The sequence below is a fragment of the Bactrocera tryoni genome, chromosome 3, assembly GCF_016617805.1.
Source record: "Bactrocera tryoni isolate S06 chromosome 3, CSIRO_BtryS06_freeze2, whole genome shotgun sequence".
NCBI lineage: Eukaryota > Metazoa > Arthropoda > Insecta > Diptera > Tephritidae > Bactrocera > Bactrocera tryoni.
This window is the reverse complement of record NC_052501.1, coordinates 57,400,622-57,424,130: the sequence shown is the minus strand read 5'-3', so window position 1 is coordinate 57,424,130 and position 23,509 is coordinate 57,400,622. Positions and strand designations below refer to the sequence as shown.

Below are 23,509 nucleotides of genomic sequence, written 5' to 3'. Positions count from 1 at the left end.
AGAAATGACAATCAATCAAACACGTGTTAGTGCGTGAAATGGGCTTTCCAAAAAGGTATAGCATGACCCGATGCGACGAATAAAACTAAAACTACGCGCTTTCAGCGCCAACTAGCGAAAATACCGCAAGACTTTTTTGACAACCTATTATATACATATGTATGTAAGTATGTAGCTTATAGAATATGCAAACACTGGGTTGTCTTCTATTTCGCGGTGCAATTATTAAGTAGGCAGATAAATACAGGTAAATTGACAATAGTGATTTGCAACTATCCACTTACGCGATAAACCTTATATCAAAATAAAAATAATTTTATTGTGAGTATAATGATGTAAGGTTGGCTGCGAAAAATTGGTGCTGAATCCCGGTTGTCGATTTTTAAAAAACGAAATATTTCGATTTCGATTTTAATTATTAATTAATTACACTTTGCATCACAATTTATAGTCAACCTCCTCGAAATTAATATTTTAATGTAATAAATTTTATATAATATAAAAATTATTTTCATCCCGTAATACGATCGGTGATGGTCGTACTAAGGAGGGATATCCTACTAATACTAATCCAAACAGCCTCATGAACACTTCTATGTATCCAATGTATAGATAATAGATTGTCAAATCATCTTTTGGAACAGGTCAATCCTAATTATCACTATACAATCGTTTTAAGCATAATTATATATCCTTTATATAGAGTTTCAATATATTATTTTAAATTAATAAAATACACACAGCTTATTACTATTATTTGATAATCAATTTCAATAAAGCATCTGTAAGTCCATACAACAATACAATCAAGTTTACAAAAGCAGGGGACTGGCCACAGGAATATGCGCTGGGGTCCCCTTATACATAAGTACCTACTTATGTCTATGGTGTCTGCTTCCTTGACAAGATATGGTACGATTTCGTCAATTATTAGGCGTTAGATAAAAAAGCTTGAGGGTACTATTTGTGCAAAGTTTTATTTTGATAACTCCATTGATGTTTCATTTGTATACTGTAATGTAAAAGAATCTGATGAAATTTAAAAGTTTTATGTATATGAATATGTGAAATAGTCGTGGTCGTCATCCGATTTTGCCCATTTTCGCAGTGTATAAAAGGGATGCCTAGATAACCACACACCAACTTTTGTTGAAATTCGTAAAGTAGTTTCTGAAATATTGAATTTCTATTAACTGTGGGCGGAGGCAATCTCTTATTAAAATTTTTACACCGGCTCCTCTGAAGCCCCTCTCTACCATCTTCATTGTGAAATTTAATGCTTGTTTCGCATTTATTCAGTTAACCGTTGTGAGGGGAGTGGGCGTGGTTATTATTTGAGTAGTAGTGAAACAAACCATTCTTTAGTTAATAAATGTCAGCAATCCTATACATTTCAATGCCTCAAAGTCGAGTATTTAAATAGCCATGATAGCCATGGTGGTTGGGTCGTACGTTATATAAATATGCTAAGAGAAGAACCGCTTGAGGTAGTGAAATGTCACACTAGTTGGGAGCTAGAATAACTAGTATTATTTTTGTAGATAAGTAAAATTTAACAAGTTGGAATAGTATTATATTACAAGTAGCAATTCTATCTGCTAAACGGAACCTACTTACTTAAATTGAATTAAATCAATAAATAATTAAATAACATAGTATATTACAAATTATACATTTCTGGGTTAATTTTAATGCGGGGAATTTAAAAATTTTAATTATTTATATATAATTTTTACGGTATTATTTTAGTTCATAATTGATCCAGACTTCAAACAAAAATTTTTAATTAGCATAAAAAAGATATACACACATATGTATGTACATACATATGTACATTTCTAATATAAACTTGTCTGAGGAAAATTTTGCATAAGGTTCATACCACTTATAACTACCGGGCAGGTCAAGAAACAAATAAACGCGAACATAAAGTGGACAATTCTCATCTTTTTATGCTTTAACAAGCAGTGGTCGCAATTTTAATTACATACATATGTATGTATGTAAATCTTTTACTTTTATCATTTTTCTATTGGATCGAAATCTTTCATTCCTTCTGTCATACGCTATGCTTGCCTCGCTTTTATGTCAATGTTTAGGCTGTCACGCTAAGCACGAAAATTTTTATGTTAATCAACCTTAAGAGTATGAAGGGGATGAACCATTAAAGTTTCGGTTCGTGATTCGTTCGTCAATTCGGCCTTTAGAAACTAAAAGAAATAAAGGGTGATCGATTTCGAGGTTCCCTACTTTTTTAGAAAAAAAAAACACAGAAACTTCAAATTTAACGGGGAATGTCTATTATTGTTCGAAATAATATTATTTGGCATCTATTATTTGAAGATTATCTCTTTCAAAAATTGAGTCCAATTTTCGATATCTCGTTCCAGTATTTCGACTAGTTACTGGCGAATGACACGATTGATGTTTTACTCCAATACCTGAATCGAAGCGGGATTGTCTGCATAGACTTTAGATTTTAACATGATTACACGACCTTGGTGGCCAATCGACCGGCCCAAAACGTGAAATTATCTGCTCACCGAAGTGTTCTCTCGATAAATCCATTGTAATATCCATCCTGTATACTAAAAATGGCGCCGAATCGATTCTCTACGGTCTTCTTATACACTTTCATCTACGACTGCTATATTTTCTTCACTGCATACTGGACGTGGTTCACTCGTTCGATTATTATCGAATAACGAATTCTGTGTCTCAAGATGGGTGGAGGTGTTGCGAATAGGATGCTCAGTAGGCCGATTATGTTGACTATAAGTTGAACGAAGCGAGCGAAACATATTCATTCCAGAACATAATTTTGGTAATAAAATTGAACGATTTGTATACGTTGATCAGGCGTAAGTCTTTCTATGATAAATTGCCAAACAATACTGAATAAAAATAACAGGACAGCTTGACACGACTTACATACATACGTGTGATCTGCCAAAAAAGAAAGGATATTGAAAAAATTACAACCACTTGGATCACCCGTTACATAATTACACAAATATGTAAATATTTTTTGAGGGGTTCTTCAGCAATTGACGTATAATTTAACTGATACTTACCTACTGTTGATGAGTAAATGATGAGTTGGTAGACAAAAAGCTATACATACATACATACATACATACATACATATGTATGTTAATTGCTAAAGGGAACTTGTTGGTCGAGTCCAAGCTTAACCATTTCCATTGAAGTCTCAAAAGAATAGACTGACTTTCAAGCCTAGAAGAATAAAGAAGAGTAGTATGTAAATGTTCTGCTGCTATTACAAATAGCCTGTTTACTAAAAATGGCGAAATTATGTCATATTTTGTTGGACTCACGTCACAGACTTGTCTTAATTATTCCCTGAACAGGGTATATTAAGTTTGCCACGAAGTTTGTAACACCCAGAAGGAAGCGTCGGAGACCCTATAAAGTGTATGTACATTAGAGTGATGCCAAAAAACAAAAAATTTTTTTTTTCGTTTCGTACTCGGAAAAATAGGTTCCTAGACACCTCTAAGAAAGCCTCTCCAAACATGAGTTTTTAATTGTAACGGGAAGGTCCTCCTACATACAGTTTTCTATTTTTTCTTATTATCAGATAGAAAAATTTATATCTCGCTTCCAACTACTTGAAAAATATCTTGTTGCTTGGATTGTGTAGGAAATTGAATGCTCTACAAAAAAGGTCTATTATGATTTTTTCGTAAACCCAACCGCTTAAAAGATATTAACGGGAAAAGGATCAGTATAAGATGAGTCGATTTAGCCATATAATTCTGGCTGTCTGTCCGTCTGTATATATAATTTTGCAAACCTAATTTTCTCTTCAAGAATTCATTTGTCGGAACTGCCGATATCGGACCACTTTAAGATATAGCTGCCATACAAACTGAACGATCGGAATCAAGTTCTTGTATGGAAAACTTTCACATTCATAATGTATCTATACAAAAGTTGGTTTTTTTATAAGATAATAATGTAATATGCGAAGAAATTGTTCAGATCGTCTTACTATAGCATATGGCTGCAATACAAACTGAACGATCGAAATCTAGTGCTGGTATGGAAAACTTTTGCAAGATATGTATATTCACGAAATTTGGTATAGATTATTTTCTAAGGCAAAAATGTAATCTCCGAAAAAATTGTTCGGATCGGTTAACTTTAGCATATACTTAGATGCCATACAAATTGAATGATCGGAATCACATGCTTGCATGGGAAACTTCCTCATTTGACGATATACATACATATGTAAGTACATACGAGTACTTATGTAAGTATCTTCACGAAATTTGGTATGAATTACTGCTTAAAGTAATAATTTAATCTCCGAAAAAACTGTTCAGATCGGATTACTATAGCATATACATATGTATGTATGTAGCTTCCATACAAACTGAACACATATGTAGTTACTAAAGGAAATGCACCTGTGAAGGGTATATTGGCTTCGGTGCAGCCGAAGTTAACGATTTTTCTTATTTTATTAATCATTGGTTATAATACATAGATGAATATGAAAGACAACATAATCATATGTATGTACATACATACCGGTTATTGATAATTTCTGCATTTCTGTGAAACATCGTGAGTAATTTAATCTCTTTTAAAGTTATAAAAAATCCCAAGTAATACGGATATACATACGTACATACATACATACATATGTATGTACATATGTACGTCATGGGCACGATTCCGATTACTTTGGCGGAGGGGTAAAAAAACCGAATTTCCGTATAAATGGGGTATGTACGGATAGGGGAGCTTCTCCAGAGGAGGAATATCCAAAAATGATGTAAAAATTACTAATATTTTTTTTTAAATATTCACGATTAAAAGTTAAAAAATTTGCACTAAGAAAACATGTTATTTCTCTATGTTTCACAAAATTTTTTACATTTTTTACTTTGTATATTTAAATACACACTCTAAGCTTTGAAATAAGCTTACATTTCACTTTTATTTTGCTATATTTTACCTAAATTTATTAATTTAAAAATCAGTTAGCACATCCATCGTTGAAAAGGTTAGATTGTTTACAATTATGAGGAAAACGAGCCTTGCCACATCTTAAACAGTATATACATATGTATGTAGGATTTTTAACAATTTTTCTTTGTTTTATCGCGTGATTCTTTTTTCTATATTAACTAAAAAAAAAAATACTTTCTACATATGTATGTATGTATATGTGCAATACGTAATTTATGTGACTGAAGTACTTTCACGTTGGCGGCCTTTGGCCGTGCTTAAAAAAATAACCCTGGCCGAGCGAATACCCGGGGTGACTGAAGTACTAGCGCGTAGTACTCCTTTCTGCTAAAGTGGGTTTAACGTGGTGAAATAGCTTCTTGAAATGTTCAAATTTATCGAATTTTGAACTTTAAGGTCGAATATCTCGTAAACTAAGCGTTTGCGGTACCTATAACCCTGTGCCAAAGAAATCGGAATTGTGCCACGTCATGAATTGAATTTGCAAATAATATGAATTATCTGTAATTGAATAAAATTTTTGATTCTTTGAAAACTAGGTTATTACTGTTACCATAACATGACTAACAAATTATTGTGACTGTATAGTAGAAAAAGTATACTCGCGTTTATAAATACATTACTCACATAACGTTGAAAAGCGTGAATGAAAGTGAGAACAACTATGATGACCAATTTTACTTCCAACCGCCATATGTCGTGAATTTCAGTTTTTTATGAAAAAGTCTCTTCTCCAGCTGCTGAGACTGAGTTCACACGAAGGGTTCCTTGTCGTCCAAACAGGTTTTTGTTGGCGAAGGGGCGACGAGGAAAGGCGTTAGGACCGTGCTCCCGAGCTATGAATGAAAGCCGAATATCAACTGATACTTTCATTTTATATTCGGAAATTTAAATTGTATTATCCTTGCAATGTGTTATAGATATGTTTTAGAAAAGGGTGAATAAAAATTAGCTAATCAAAAATACTTTTGTGCACCACGTACAAGAACTTGAGAATGTGATATGAAAGAAAATTGTCCGACTCAAGCCGGATGGCTCATGTTGCCTATGTTAACACGAAAAGAGAATTTGTCGATACTGAGCGAAAAAAGTGTCTCTGTGTGAACACAGTCTCACTCAACTTCATACAAAACAGCACTAGCGACTTGTTATTTTGTGGTGTATGCGATCAGCCGTTCACGATCGGGAATGGAATTGATTACGCATTCTCTTGGTAATATAAGAAATGCATATTTTTGTAAATACCTTAACGGCTGAGAGAAGTTTCTCTTGCGACTTCAATTGAGTGTGCGGAGAGTTGCTTGATTGTGCGGTTTGTTTTACGCGAAGTATAAACATATTGTTTTGTTTATACATTGTGTACAGAATGAACTTACAACTTATACGTATACATATGTACATAGATATATACACAAATGAACACACAACCATTTATGTACGAATATGTTACTACGTGCGTAGATTGAATTGTGTATATGTATGTATAAGCGAGAACAAATGTTTTATTTTTGTTTATATGCAGCACGCAAGCGGAGTCTCTGAGTGTGAATGGCTGAGTGGGTCCGAGAGCCGTTGCTTGGTTCGAATAAAAATGCAGTAAGCACAGTTTTCAGTTTCGATTTATACGCACGTCGCGTAGTGCCTTTGCAGCTGTTTGTACTTCTGTGAACGTGTTTATTTATTAATCAATTTCTGGCACTCATTAATATTGTATAGAAAAAAAACGAAATCAACGACAATTCCTTTTAATCGAACTCCCTGTTCACTTTCATAATCACAGCAAAATTGAATTCGACAACTCACGTGGTTGGTGAACACCGTAATTATATTAATACATAAGTATATATACATACATATGTATGTATCTGCTAATAACTATAATATAACAGCAAAAAAATCACGGTTCGATGTGAATGGATGGGCAAATATCAAATGCTTTAAAATTAGATATTAATTTCTGTGCGTTATCGGCTCACTACGACGACCTAAATCGGCAGCTAGCTTCTTGCTCAAGTACATTAGATAATGAACTGGGCAGAAAGCATACAAATGCGAGCCCCTGAATGTGGGCACTAAATGTTTAATAAAAAATAAACAAAGAATAAGAACACATAACTAATTGAATGAATAACAATCCGCGGTGACGTCCAAAGTAGTGTTTGCTGCGAATCCTTCACTTTGCGTTTCTTTATGCCCCTCACTTCCAATTCGTGGCACTGCGCATGTGTTAATTATTTGGTGTCAAAGCGAATGCTGACTAACGTTGGCCATTTGCACAAAAATCTGAAAAAAATAAATGCGTTTTGTTTACAAGTATTAAATAATGCCATTATACATCATAAATTATACGAAAATTAGATTATTATTAAGTACACCGAGTTCACAAGAAGTAAAAAATCACTTCGTCATCCACATTCAAAGCAAATCTAAACAAAGTCTTTGAGTGAGTAAATTCAGAGCATGTATATGTGCGTTCAAGATAATATAAGTATACAAATGTATGCATGTGACGAGTTTTCCTATTTTTCTTTGTTTAAACGGTCTTTATTAAAAATATTAAAGTAAGAAGTTTCGCAATTTTCTTTGAATATACATACATACATATAATTGCGATTAGATTTGTTTATTGACTATTTGAATTCCGTTAAATAAATTGTGCACAAATACGTACATACCTCAGCACTGCCTTCAAAACACAAGTGTATTACAAAAAAATGTTTCGAAATTCATCAATTCCTATGCCGACTATAATCGCTTTGTTCGTAATAATGGCTGAGCTAATTGCGGCGGCGGAAGGCGTCCCGCGCTATCATCAGTATGCCAACAATGGCAAATCAGCTGTTTCTGAGGATACAGTGGTAAGTGCAAACCTCTGTTATACATACACACATATATTAACCGCCAACAAAAAATGAAGTCATTAAATTGCCACAACAACATTCAATGTGTAAGTTTATTGAACTCAAGTACGAATGTCTGACCGGTTGTGACGTATATTTTTTGTGCCTTTATTTCCCATCTCTCCTCTATGAATGACGCGCCTTTTCTACTTAAAATATACAAATGTATGTGTGCATGTAGGTTGCTTATGGCGCCATGCTGTTGCGTTTTTGACTTATCCTTCGAAGGCGTTGTCGTCCACACGCGCAACAAACACTATAACATAAACCAGGCGTGTGTATACATAAGGGTGCTTCAAAAAAAATTTTTGAATTTTTTTTTCAACTCTTGCCCTCTCAAATGTTAGTGATTGACAAAACAAAAATCCTCCTTCAAGCCAGGCGCTGTAGCTTAACTCTAAGGGGTCGCTATTTTTTTTAAGATTCCCATTCATTTAGCATAGGAATTTTCGTTTTTTTATTCAAACTAAAGTTTAACCAATTAATTTTCGTTTCTCAAAAATAACCATCACATATTCAGAAAGTTGACTTTTCAAATTTTAATTCAGGGGGTAAGAGTTGGAAAAAAATTCAAAATTTTTTTTGAAGCACCCTAGTATACATACTATTTACCCTACAATAATTGTGGCAATCAGTTTACAGGCTATTTTACAGTCACAGTAAAGTAAAGTTTCTATCATTTTCTTATACAATGTTAAATCCAAAAATTTTAAGTTAGTAGATTACAATTAATCTATTCACTATTCTAGGCCTTCCCTACTGTCGTTGAAGATTTATAAAACAATGGTTTTTGACCACCCGATCGAAGCTTCGTCATTTGTATCATTTCTTGACATTTTGTAGTATCTGCATCAGGTGTGATAATGTGAGAAATTTCTCTACTGACAAATCAGAGACGCACTGGGCGATTTCATATAGATTAGCTTCTAATCATCGCTATGAGGAGATTAACAACTGTCATTTTTGGATGTCAAAATCTTGATAAATGCAGTAAATTAGTGATATAATCTGCTCAACAGCTTAAATCTTGTGATTAAGTGTTGGTCGGAATATGGTATTACGGATACATACTTATGTATGTATAAGGCACACATCGGCATTTGGAATTGATTAATTATATTTCCATAATGAAAAAAATTACTTTTTTGCGAATTTATTTCGTAAATATGGATTGAGTAATTTTATTCGGACCTTTTGGCATTATTGAGCACACTTTTGACCATATAGGGTAATTTTTTTGTCACTTTTTTAGTTTATAGATTTTAGACGCGTTTTTCTCAAAACTACTTTGTACACATTTTTGGCGTAAAAAATACCTCCCACTGTCGTTTTTAAATTTTTTTTTTTTTTTATATTAAGGGTGTTTTCCACCCAAATGGAAAAATTATCAGAGAACCCAAAGGTGATCTAGTCACCGATGCCCAGAGCATACTTAAATTATGGAGGGAACACTTCTCCAGCCTGCTAATTGGCAGTGAATGCACAACGCCAGGAGAAGGTGAACCCGATTCCCCAATCGACGACGATGGAGCCGACGTTCCATTGCCCGATCATGAAGAAGTTCGAATAGCAATTACCCGCCTGAAGAACAACAAAGCGGCGGGGGCCGATGGATTGCCGGCCGAGCTATTCAAACACTCCGGCGAAGAACTGATAAGGAGCATGCATCAGCTTCTTTGTAAAATATGGTCGGAAGAAAGCATGCCCAACGATTGGAATTTAAGTGTGCTATGCCCAATCCATAAAAAAGGAGATCCCACAATCTGCGCCAACTACCGTGGGATTAGCCTCCTCAACATCGCATATAAGGTTCTATCGAGCGTATTGTGTGAAAGATTAAAGCCCACCGTCAACAAACTAATTGGACCTTATCAGTGTGGCTTTAGACCTGGCAAATCAACAACCGACCAGATATTCACCATGCGCCAAATCTTGGAAAAGACCCGTGAAAGGAGAATCGACACACATCACCTCTTCGTCGATTTCAAAGCTGCTTTCGACAGCATGAAAAGGAGCTGCCTCTATGTCGCGATGTCTGAATTTGGTATCCCCGCAAAACTAATACGGCTGTGTAAACTGACGCTGAGCAACACAAAAAGCTCCGACAGGATCGGGAAGGACCTCTCCGATCCGTTCGATACCAAACGAGGTTTCATACAAGGCGATTCCCTATCGTGCGACTTTTTCAACCTGCTTTTGGAGAAAATAGTTCGAGCCGCAGAACTAAATAGAGGAGGTACCATCTTCTATAGGAGTGTACAGCTGCTGGCGTATGCCGATGATATTGATATCATCGGCCTCAACACCCGCGCCGTTAGTTCTGCTTTCTCCAGGCTGGACAAGGAAGCACAGAAAATGGGTCTGGCAGTGAACGAGGGCAAGACGAAATATCTCCTGTCATCAAACAAACAGTCGTCGCACTCGCGACTTGGCACTCACGTCACTGTTGACAGTCATAACTTTGAAGTTGTAGATAATTTCGTCTATTTAGGAACCAGTATTAACACCACCAACAATGTCAGCCTGGAAATCCAACGCAGGATTGCTCTTGCCAACAGGTGCTACTTCGGACTGAGTACGAAATTGAAAAGTAAAGTCCTCTCTCGACGAACAAAAGCCAAACTCTATAAGTCGCCCATAATTCCCGTCCTGCTATATGGTGCAGAGGCTTGGACGATGTCAACAACTGATGAGTCGACGTTGCGAGTTTTCGAGAGAAAAGTTCTGCGAAAGATTTATGGTTCTTTGCGCGTTGGCCACGGCGAATATCGTATTCGATGGAACGATGAGCTGTACGAGATATACGACGACATTGACATAGTTCAGTGAATTAAAAGACAGCGGCTACGCTGGCTAGGTCATGTTGTCCGAATGGACGAAAACACTCCAGCTCTGAAAGTATTCGACGCTGTACCCGCCGGAGGAAGCAGAGGAAGAGGAAGACCTCCACTCCGTTGGAAGGACCAAGTGGAGAAGGACCTGGCTACGCTTGGAATATCCAATTGGCGCCACGTAGCGAAAAGGAGAAACGACTGGCGCGCTGTTGTTAACTCGGCTATAATCGCGTAAGCGGTGTCTACGCCAATTAAGAAGAAGAACAAAAGGGAGAAGATTTGATTATAATTTGATAATTTTTCTTGGTTTTTTATTTTCGGATAATTTCCAACCGAATTATGGTGAACACCGCAAAGTGTTTTTTTTTCTCAAGACGTTCTGTTAGACGCTCTATTACCGGCTTATGCTTCAATGTTTCTGTTTGAAAATATCACCCTAGGGTGTCAAAAGTATGCTCTATAATGTACAAAAGGTCCGAATAAAATTACTCAATGTCTTTTATTTACCTTAAAACCTTTAGCCGCCCTCTCCTTAATGAATGCATCTGAAATGAAAAGGTATACAAAAATTTGCATACTATGTTCAAATTTCTATCTGAAAAACTGTAACTAAAAGTTATCAAATGTAAATAAGACAACAAGTTCTAAACTTTTTTGATATGTTAGTGAAAATAAGCTAATCAAAATGGTACAACAGGAAGTGTGCAAAAGGAAAATATATTTTTTAAATTGTTAATAATAAGCTGGGGAGCAAATTTTATTTTCTTTTCGGTATTTATGTTCAAAATTTTAATTATTCGTTTTAAATCCGATTTTTTAAATAAAAATTTATTTTCAATTCTTCAGTACGGTGCAAATACTGTAAAAAAGGATTAGAAATTGAAAATTATTTTTAATTAAGAATTTCCGGATTACAAACAAAAATTTATTTAAATGAATGTTCTTAAAGGAGTAATCACACAAGTAGTATATATGTACATATGTATGTAATTAAGATCATTCCTTTCACCAGAAAGAAATCTTTGCATTAAAAACACAAATTTCGGTGTACGAGTATGTTGAGTTTTTAACCTGAATGTGGTGAGTCAGTCACTTTCAACTAATACCAGTTCAGTCGAATGATGATTAATGTGTCCTTCTCCTTACTTGTTTTACCTCATAGTGGGAAGTGTTATACATAATGAATTACTTTTGAGTTAGCTTATGACTTTCCTTCAGACGTTAATAGCGTATTGCGTAGGAACATCTTTCGCCAATAAAAAAATGCTAATTGGTAGTTCGTTAACCGCAGAATACTGGATTTATTTGAGATTTATGTATGTATATTTAAATTCGTGATAAGATATTAATAGGTTCAATGTAAAGCTTCACCCACTAAGTTACAATCAAATTTAAAATTTCCGTTTTTCCTTCTCTTGTAATAAATTTATTTTATATATGTGACCTGGTCTACGAAAAGGGGGCTAACGTGCGAAAACTAGTTTTCTGGGAAAAGCTGTTAAAAATAATCGTGAGTTTCTCGTTATCTCATTAATTGTTCTCCTTTTTTTGACACCTAAGCCCCCTTTTCGTAGACCAGGTCACATATATGTACATACATATGTATGTAAATAATTATAATTTATTCAGAATATGATATTTTTAAGATTAATTGAAAAGTTCTTTATTTTCATGAAAAGTTTGAGCAATTGAATTAAATTATAAATATTTACTAAAGCAAACCAAAGGAAAACAGAGACTATTGAGTTTTTTACGAAAAACCTAAAATCAGGTGAGCTTTTCGTAAAAGAGGGAAAGACTGTAGAGGAATATTAGTACCATTTTATACAATCTAACATCTTATTCGCTTACAAAACGTGGAGTGATCACGATCGTAATAAGAAACAATGATCGTAAAGCAATGAGCAAATGTAGAAAATTGAGTTGGTACACAGATGCAGTACGAAATATCATTCCGAGTGAACAACTACTTATATCCGAAAAATTAATCAAATGGTTGAGTAATTCTTGAATAGAAGTCCCATTTACTTTCTTTCATATACATATCTTTAATGTTTATAGTTAATAATAAATAGAGAATTTTTATAAAGTACGATTTATATTAAAGAATTCATCGGAAAAATATATTAACTTACCTAAAAAAGAATTCAACTAATGAACTCCCTGGTGGGATTTTCTCAATTTTACAGTTTAAACAATTTAAAATATGTAGTTCATAGTCAAGAACTATACTCCTTAATTTTAATTTTGCTACATTCCCTCGCTTTTATCAATAGATTACATTAAACTAATTCTATGTCAAATTGCTTCCAAAGATAACATGACTTTGGATTCAATGTATGGATCAAAAGTCAACTATAGGTACTGAGGTCCACATATTCGGGAAGTAGGAGATTGAACAGATTTTGATAATATCTGGTTCTCTTCTGACACTATCTCGTTATACATTGGGACAACAAAAAAACACCCGGAAATTGTAATTAAATTTCTCGGATAAATTATAAGTATTTCAAAATATTTTGCTAAGTTAGTAGGACTGTCTTTAATTACTATGCCAAATATGAGCACGATCTTTCAACCAGTTTGTTTGCTGCAGCTGTTAAAGTCGTTGCAAGAGGATCTGAAGGCAAGTGTTTCAAGGACTAGAAAAATCGTTGGCATAAAAATTACTTTGAAGGCAATAAAATAAAAATTCGTGAATAATTAACTATTTTGCGGGCCAGTCAGTAACGAGATATGTGATTTCACTTTGAAGTGGGCGGTGCCACTCCCATTTCCCAACTTTGACCCCGGCTCCTATAAAGCAGTTTCAAACCATTTCGGATGTAAAATTTGTGGTCTATTTTTTGTCAAGGAACCCCCAAGTTTCATTATGATATCGAAATTTTTACTGAAGTTATCGTCTACAGAGAGAGACAGACGGACGGACAGACAGTCATCTGATTTCAACTCTTCTCTACATCCTCATAATTTATATATGTATAAATAACCCTATTATAATAACCCGATTACTTTTATGTGATATAAAAAGCCGTTAGGCGAACAAAACTGTTATACTACAGTGGTACCTCGATTCTCGCACATCTCAATACTTGCAACAACTCGATTCTTGCAACAAAACAATATTTTACATTATGTACTCAGTACTTGCGACATCCAAAAAATTTAACCTCGATACTTACGACAAGGCCTTGTTGATTTTGGTAACGGTTCATTAGTTGGAATACATTTCTGAGAAGTCATGTTTTTCCGATGATGAATTGTTTTAACTCTTACGCATGTGCGTTTCTGGAGATTTGAATCAGTTTTAACTGACGTTTTGTGTAGTTCGGTTTCATAATGGCAAGGAAAAAATTTACGTTGCTAACAATAAAAGAGAAAGTTGACATTTTAAAGAAACTATGTGTATAATATTCTGTCAATTTCTCAGCCGAAAGTTTACAAGTGCATAGAGTGCCACCTTAAAGAACTTCGTGTTGCATGATGAATCTGGCCCTGGAAAGAGGAAAACGAAACCATCAGAACACCCAAAAATGGAAAGGCACTCATGAAATGGTTTGCAAAACAACTAGCAAAGAACTTACCTATCACGTCTGTTATGCTAAAGGTAAAGATCAAATTTTTCCATGCAAAAATACAGGAAAAGCCAGGTGACTTTCGTGCTAGCAGTTAAAAATTTTCTAAAACAGATATGGTATATGAACACCGAAAATATGTGGCGAAAAACTTTCGAATAATACTTATTCAGTCAACCCATTTTTGCAAAACTTAAAAAAAAAATTACTGTTTTAGGTAAAAGCAAGGAGCAGATATATAATGTCGATGAGTCTGGCCTCTTTTGGAAGCTTTTGCCTGATAGAACTCTTGTGCTCTCAAAAGAAACCTCGGCTCCGGGACAAAAATACAAAAAAGGTTTCATAAAACATTTGTTCCAGAGGTGTGTAGATGTTTTGCTTTATCCATTTAAAATTTCTTAAAACTGTAAGTAAAAGAGTTTCTCCGTGGCGAAAATCTTCCCAAAAATGCTATTTTATTTAAAGATAATGATCCATGTCACCCCAAAGAAGGAGAGTTAGAGTTAAAGAGTACTGATGGTCAAATATTGGTGTGTCCTCCTCCGAATTGTACTGCTGTTATACAGCCCATGGACTAGAATATCATAAGGCTTACGAAAATGAACTACAAAACAAGCCTGTGACATAACAACCGAATGGGATAATGATGATGACATCCCTTTTTCTGAGTTACGTTTACAGCTAGCTGAAGATATATAAAAAATTCACACCATTTTAAGTTTGCTTCGAGAAGTAGAAACATTGCAGAAAATATCCAATTCTGAAATTAAGCAATGGATTGTTAAACCTACTTTGGAGTCTTTCGTACAAAATGAAGCTCACTGTGCCGATGATGATAACTCTACTGAAGGTGAAGAAACAAATGACGTGATCCTCAATAAACATATAAAAAATATATAAATAAATATACTTATGTAAGATTCGTTTATTTTAAATGAAAAGAGATACTCGGCCAATGTTCATTCAATAACCGACATACATACATACAAGTATATAAATTTGTACATATGTATGTATGTGCCTAGTTAAAATAAATTACTGAATATTTTGAAGGTGTTGTTTGATCAAAAAGTTGTCTTTTTGAGAAGATTTTTGTCCACAGATTACATAAGTTTTATCACATTGCCAAGATTTTAAGATGGAGACGCATAAACACATGCATATACATACAAACATACATACATATGTAAATATACCATATATTGCTTTAACACTAATACGACCACATTAAGTTAAGATTGCTGTTATAAAAGTGGTCATAATTTTTATCGGTTTTGTCATAATGATTTGTTTGCCTTGTCGTTGTGCTGCTCAAGTGCTTGGGACCATTTCCATTTTCAATTTCCATTTTTATCGCAAATTAAGAGCAACGCGAATGAAGTCACTGGCACTGTTTAACGGAAAGGCACAGCAACTGTGCTAGCAGTAATCCCCATGCTGTTGTGGCATAACTTGTAGCAGTGGTGCGCACTCCACTTGTCGGTCCGTTGCCACTTTTCCTTTTATTTTCGATCATCAAATGCACTTAAGATGTACAACAACTGAACAAGAAGCACTGTCGGAGTGCAGATGTGTAAGTAACGGAACGAAGAAACAACAGAAGGAACTGCTGATAAAAATAGAAATGGAAAATAAGATTTGAACCGACCCGAGCCATAATTGAAGGCATTGTTGATCAAAGTGTATGTAGCGTGCACACATATTTGCATTCATATGTATACATATACATACATACATATTAGTGTTAGAGTCTAGCACCTTTCCATTTCAACTTGGTAAATCCACGCCCCACAGATAACAAAGTGGCGTACTTTCAGATCTTGAACGTAAGAACCTTAATGCAATTTACTTTCTTAATACATAGTATGAAGAAGTATTTGCAGATCTACGAATTAAATTCACAATCTCTTTGATTATAATTTTTTCAACTACGTACATACTACATATTTATGATATCTTATGTGTTCATACATTTGGTGGAACGTTTCATCAAGGCAAACTGCAAAAACTTATTCTTTATCGGTTTAAGGAGAAACGATTTTTTTAATATCTATTATGGTAATCCATTCAGTTAGAAACGTTCGTTTTTGTTGAAAAACGATGTTGCCACAAAAAATGTTTGCACCCGCAACGCAGCGCAGGAGGCCATAAAATTGTGTTCGCAGATAGCAAAATGTATCTTGCATTCTCAAATAAAATTTGCATTCCTGTCCGAAAAAATTGGGTATGGAAAGAAAAGGTTTGTCACCATGACAATAACCCTAAGCACATAGCTCATGAACTGCAAATGGGGATTCCCTTTAATACCTCGTCATAGTACCGTCATGAACCCGTTAGAAAATCTATGGCCCTATCTGAAAGTTTCCTAATTTTTTTTATTTTTTCGTACTTATGGATTGAATTTAAACTGTAAACAAAATCATGAAATGTTTTGTTTTATTATCACTTAAGAAAACATAAAAATTCGTCGACAAGTACCTCTTGAATATATGCTAAGAAGCTTGATAAGCTTAAGTGATAATAAAACAAACAACAAAGCATTACAGAGTAAGCCCCCTGACCTTCTTCACCTTCGTATTCGTCTTTATTCTCTTTGATTACCATAATTTCAATTAAGTCATCAATAGGACCTTCTTGCATTAATTCTTCGATGTCAGCCGTTTGGATGTTGTCAAATCCATGGCCACATAAGTATGTATGTTCTATATTATTTGAAAGGCATTAAATATGTATTTGATCTAGAGTATATCTGCCCTCTTGAATTATTTTTGCTAGCTCATTCGGATATTTTTTTGCAGCGTTTTCATCTGCTGATTCCAATTCTCCTTGAATTTTTACATTATGAAGACGTGTATTTTTAGAAAACCTGTCAGCCCTGCATGTCTTTCATTGAAAGCAATTTCATTAGTTCCCTGATGGGATAGTGATGATTCACTCTCCTGAAGTCGGTTGTATATTCTAAGTGCTTTCTCTTTAATAATTTTCCCTTCGAAGGGAATTTTTTTTCTTGTAAATATTTAATCCATACCACCATATAGTATGTTTTTCAGTTTTCTCCAAAGTAGAATTTCGACTATAAGAAGTTGTTTTTGATCTAAATGCTGACCCAGAAATTACTGATTCTCAAATGGAACTCTCATTTTTTTAAATTGACCTTATTCTTGTTGAATCTTCACCACTTCTTAGACAGTCTAGAATTTTTATGCTTTTGCAACCAGTTGCTACAGAGTGTTACAGTTTTGTTCATCTAACGGTTGTACGTATCACCTAAAACTAAGCGAAATAGATATAGTTTTATATATAAGTATATATATTATTAGGCTTATGAGAACATTCGAAATCCGGTTGACTGTCCGTATGTCCGTCCGTCCGTCCGTGCACGTTGTAACTTGAGTAAAGACTGAGATATCTTGATGAAACTTGATATGTGGGTTCCTTAGTACAAAAAAAAATTCGAGTTCGTAGATGGGCGTAATCGGACCATTGTCACGTCCACAAATCGTTATTAATCGAAAACACATAAACTGCCATAACTAAGTCCTAAATTAAGATATAGAGCAGTAATTTAGTGCACAGGGTCGCAGTAACAAGAACACCAGTGGGTAAAATTTTTTAAAAAGTGGGCGTGGCCCCGCCCTCTAACAATTTTAATGTACATATCTCCTAAACCAGTTAAGCTACAACAACCAAATTCGCCCAACACGAATATTGCATTAACTTCTACCTATGTATATGTAGTATGAAAATGTATGAAATCAGATGAAAACTCCGCTCACTCTCCATATAACGGTACCGTTCAAAACTACTAAAACCCCGATAAATCAATAACTAAATACGGCAGAAACATAAAAATTTGCCCCTAGAATGGTATGACAAGGTTTTATAGGGACCGTGGTAAAAATTGTACGATGGACGTAGGCACCGCCCACTTTTTGGTGAAATCCCACATCTTGGGGCCTGACTGTCCGATTTCGACAAAATTTGGTACGTGGCATTATTTTTATATTTCTACGTAACATTGTGAAAATAAGCGAAATTGAACAATAACCACGCCTACTTTCCATATACCCAATTTTTAATTCTACTTGATTCGTTCAGTTTCTAGTACACAAATAGAAAAGGAGTTAATATAAAGAGATAAACCTTTGCTAAAATAATATCCTTAGTGTATGCCACCTTATGACCAAAAATTGTTCAAGTACAGCAAAAACTGTTCAAGCCCCTAGGTACCGAATATATGGGTCCCGGTTTGTTCGAAAATATCAATACCAATAGTTCCTTTGGCCCCCATATACCTAATATAAAGGTAATCCAACTTCCGGGTGACTTTGTACCGCACATATCTGCCAATACTATGAGAGTTGTCTCAATGAAAATGGGCTAGCGTGGTTTACGCATAACAGTGTATATTTTTGTTATGAAATCTTTGTCTCTTCAGAATATGCTGTGGTTTAGACATTGTATTAAGAAAGGCACTGTAAAAACGAAAAAAAATAAAATTGCTTATTGCAATTTTCTAAGACAATAATCTAGGACAATTACTTTTTGAAAAGTTATTAACAATTCCTATTATGTAATCAAAAATAACGTATAAAAAATTTTAAAATTTCTTCTTGACGAACTGTGCTGTTTCAAAAAAACAAAAAAAACTGGGTAAAAAAGATTTGACAATAGTCAAAAGTCACGCTGTCATCGACTTCGCGTTTCTACGCTGATCATAACTGTTTCGTTAGTCGCTTTGAGCGAACGTTAGTGCCCGGAGAAGTTGGGAGCGAGAAAGTGATTGGACTGCAAAGTCAAAAAGGTAGCAAGGAACGGCTTACCTTTTGGCTGTAGTTGTACCCTTTCTTAGATTTAAGTTTTGGTCAGCGTTAAACGGATGCCCAAATTATAAATTAATAACCCATTAAAAACATATTAATAAAAAAACACTAAAATTGTATAATTTACATACGTATAAATTAAGTATGTATATGGAGTTATCTTATTTCATAGTAGCTTTGAATTATCATATAAGAAGTAATAGTTAATTTGACATTTATTCACCAATATCAATATTTGTAGGCTGAATATTAGGTTGTTCCAGGGACAGCATAGTCTTCTCTAATAATTTTCTACTCAATTTTGGTCCCAATTGAAATCAATGAAGGCAGAATCAATAGAATATTGTATGAGTAATCATTTGTCAACTAAATGTAAATTAAACACAACTAAATTGACCCATGGGACTTTTAATAATATCTATGCCATTACCGTTGTATAGTATATACTTACATATGTATATCCCTAATTGGAAGCGAATTGGAAGTGAAGAAGGTAGACAGTGAGTCTATTTCCAAAGCGATTACCACTGGTGTTTTGATTTAGCAGTCTTATACATTTCATTGTCCCCTTTCATTATGACTGCTGTAATTTTCACATAAGGGCTTAAGTCGTATACATATACATGAGTGTGTGTGTGTAGTTGTCCAGCATTGTGTGGAAACTACGTGCCTTGACTTCAGTTCCCGCTTCCGTTTGGTAGCTCATAGCTTGAAACGTGTACCTAAATTTTTCGTTGTATATTCTTACTAACACGGAAACGAGTCATTATAAAAGCAAAATATATAAAAACTTAAGAAAACGAAGGAAGAGGAACAATTAAAATTAAACTTGAAGTCACTGCTATCAACAACTTCGAACAACCGTCGTCCGTAACTCCACGCATATACTTACGTACATATGTAAGTGCAAGCCTTAATATGATGGGCACATACGAAAATATGTATGTATGTATGTATATATGCGTTTTTATATGACGTATGCCTCCAAGTATCTCCTCTCACATAGAAATAAGTATACAATAAACTCAGCGACTGAAAGATAATAAAAAACTTCTATATTTTTTCTTTTTAATTGTACTTGAATCAACTATGTAGTTCGAAGTGTTTCCAAGCGATCGGAGCTTACTAATAGGCGTGCTTGCATTTATGTATGTATGAGGGCTATCCCTTCATGAAATTTACAAGCAAGTGAAATAAAATTTAATTTTCGGAAAAAAACCCCATCTAAGCCAATAAAAAATCAACTCAGTTTGTTCCATTAGTGACTGACTATTTTCATTATTTTCACGTTGTTTGCAAAAATTTCCGAAATTTCTAAACTTCTGCGTTAGTTCTGTAGTTTGGTTATTGGGCTTAATTTCGCGTACTGTGAGCTAGTAAAAGCCAAAAATGCACCAGACTAGAGGCAATTCGGAACTTACACACGCCTTCTGGGTTGTAGTATATAAGTATGTATGTATATCTGACAATCTTTAAATGGTGTAAGTAGGAAACGCGACGATTGACTATAACCCGAACACTTCGAATTGCATCTGCTGTGTGTTAAAGCAAGTTTATGACTTCAACATTACGAATTGTAGCTTTTACTTATTTATTATTGTTTTTGATTACATTTATTCAAGTGTCATTTCTGTGGGTTAATGCACTACGATTCGATTCGCTGCGAAGCGAAGTCAAGTGGAGCCGAGCTTCCATTTTTAGATAAAGCGCATGAGCCCGGCTTCCGCACATTCGCCATGCACATACTACATATGTATGTATGTATAAACACACACATTCGTATACATATAAGTGTTTGACTGTTGCGCATAAATATTATTCTTTCGTAAATATGTATGTATGTAGGCATATTCTTATTAATATATACATACATATACTTATGTGCATACATTTGTATATTTATGTGTTGAGTGCATGTACATTGGTTAATTAATGTATTTTGAATGCTTTTTATACGCTTGCAAACAGTTGCTACAGATTTTATAGTTTTGTTCATCTAACGGTTGTACGTATCACCTAAAACTAAGCGAAATAGATATATGTATGTAGGTTTATATACTTATATATATACTTATATGTATAAATTATTAATTATTATAAATTATTTGTATGAGAACATTTGAAATCCGGTTGACTGTCTGTCTGTCCGTCCGCCCGTCCTTGAGCAAAAATTGAGATACATACATATGTATCTTCATGAAACTTGGTATGTTGGTTCCATGGTACAAAAATCAGAGAAAATTGGACAACAACCACGCCTACTCTCATATAGCAGAATAACGAATTTCGTTTTGTAACAGACTTACATACTTATGTATGTATATCTCTGTCAGTATATGAGTTTTATAAAGTAAATGGATGTAAGTATGTATAAAATTGCTGAGATTTCGATCCTCTTGTTGACAATTTACACCTTAAAGTATTTCCCTGGCTTTGATTTATGCAAGTTAAAAGATTATAAGTTGTTCGGTTGCAACCAAACTTATTCCTTCCTTACTTGTTATGTTTATTTTTGCATTAGTTTTAATAAAAATTTTGATTCCATTGTAATAACTATAATTTTTGTATTGTCCATTTGAGCAATTTATAAGCGCGATTGTACTCTTCTGGTAGTTCGTAGATCGTACCTCGACTCAAAACTTGACGATTTTGTGTCACATTTATTTCTTGCAGTGCAAGCAACTGTTATTTCTATACTGTAATGATTTACGAGCAATCAATCGTTAGCTTTTAAACAGTAATGTACTAAGTAGAAAAGAGTAAAATAAGCTTAAATAAAACTAATTGTATAATATATGTATAGTAATTGATAACGTTAAAGTCAAATCTTTCTAGGACTATTTTTTGCCTTTTTGTTTTTGGTAAGGAATTCTTGTTATTTTCCTGACCAGTAATCGTCGCCTTCCTGAGTTATCTTCATTACACGGTATATTATAGTATACTGCATAAATAAAATTTAAAATTCAATTACTTACTGGTAATAAGCATAATAAGTATGGAAGTAAAATTAATAAATTAAGCTCACCCTTATAAAAATTCGATAAGTTAACTCTATTGCGTTCTAGTAAAGAAATACAGACAGGCAGTGACTTGCTGTTTAAAATTTTCAATTTATAGTAGATATTATTCCCACAATTTTGGTGCCAATACAATAAATTATAACATATATGCATATTAAGTTTGCCTCGAAGTTTTTATAAAACCAGAAAAAAACGTCGGTGTCCTTATAAAAATATACACATAAGGAGCTGTGTTGATTTAGACACGCCCGTCTGCCTGCAGTTTGTCTTTCAGTTTTGGAGAAGCCTGTGAAGAGTATTATAACTTCAGTACAGCCTAAGTTAACGTTTTTTCTGGTTTATTATGAAGGCTGGGTCATTTCAAGGTTCCCTAATTTTTAGAAGAAAAATCACCGAAACTTCAAATTTAGTGGGAAATGTTTATTATCATTCGAAATAACATTCTTCGGCATTTATATTGCGAATATAATCTCTTTCAAATGTTGGTCGTGACTACGTCTCAGATGGTTCATCCGTTGAGTCCAATTTTCGATGACTCGTTCGAGCATTTCGACTGGCAACAGTCGAATGAAGTTTGGTCCTCATCGCTGAAAAAAGAAAACTTCGAATGTTCTTGGCATTTTTCAAGAGCAGAGCGATATCGCTTGGGAAGGTCGAGCGGCTTCAGTTCTTGCACAAGCTGTATTTTGTACGCTTTAAATTTAGGATCTCGACTTAAAATGTGCCAAGTCATTCCATACGTTAGTCCAAACTGCTGCGAACGGCACCGAATCGACTCTTCACGGTCTTCATGTACACTCTCACCGACGTCTGCTTTGTTTTCTTCACTGCCTGATGGACGTGGTATATTCGGTCGAATGTTACTTAGTAACGAAAAGTGGGTCTCAAGATGGGTGATGGTGTTGCGAATAGTACGTTCAGCAGGCCGATTATGTTGACCATAGGTTGAGCGAAATGCATTCTACACAGAGCATATATTTTTAAAATGGGGCGTGAGTCTTTCCATGATGAAATGCTAAACAATACTCAATAAAAATAATATGACAGCTTGATCTGTCAAAAAAGGCTTCTCTAAAAAGTATCTCTACTTTGATCACCCGTTATTTTATTGTTCAGTAATTCTATGAGCCTTAGAATATTTTCCGCTTAGCTCTAAGCCATATTCTAGTTCATAAATATTTTTTCATTCTCTCCTTCGGAGTGATAGGATGTGAACGTGTTATTGATCTATATGTTATTCGAATAAATTTTCAATTAATTTGTTTATGATTTCAACCATTACCTTACCATTTACCTCTTTTTGACAATGCCGGGCGTTTTAGTTTGAACAAAAATTACAGAGAAATGCTGTGT

At 34.4% G+C, this 23,509-nt stretch overlaps 1 protein-coding gene and 1 long non-coding RNA gene across 6 annotated transcripts in view; one reads left to right on the top strand and one right to left on the bottom strand.

Moving 5' to 3' along the window:
- Positions 1–2,913: 2,913 nt before the first annotated feature.
- Positions 2,914–6,214, bottom strand: LOC120771657. Of its 2 annotated transcripts, none has more exons than XR_005704990.1 (3): positions 5,632–6,214; positions 3,075–3,237; positions 2,914–2,946 (listed from the first exon to the last, which is right to left on the bottom strand). It is a non-coding gene; the product is annotated as an uncharacterized LOC120771657 (long non-coding RNA). The 2 variants fall into 2 exon arrangements; XR_005704991.1 differs by lacking the exon at positions 5,632–6,214 and adding an exon at positions 3,339–3,425.
- A 124-nt stretch (positions 6,215–6,338) lies between these two features.
- LOC120772171 (matrix metalloproteinase-2-like) overlaps positions 6,339–23,509 on the top strand; it is a 98,743-nt gene continuing 81,572 nt past the window's right edge. Inside the window, exons 1-2 of one of the 4 annotated variants that reach the window (XM_040100616.1) lie at positions 6,339–6,810; positions 7,622–7,862. In XM_040100616.1, coding sequence (XP_039956550.1) covers positions 7,719–7,862 — 144 coding nt within the window. In that variant the 5' untranslated portion in view covers positions 6,339–6,810; positions 7,622–7,718. Of the gene's footprint in view, positions 7,448–7,566; positions 7,863–23,509 lie in introns of all 4 variants that reach the window. The other 3 variants (XM_040100614.1, XM_040100615.1, XM_040100613.1) reach the window with 3 other exon arrangements.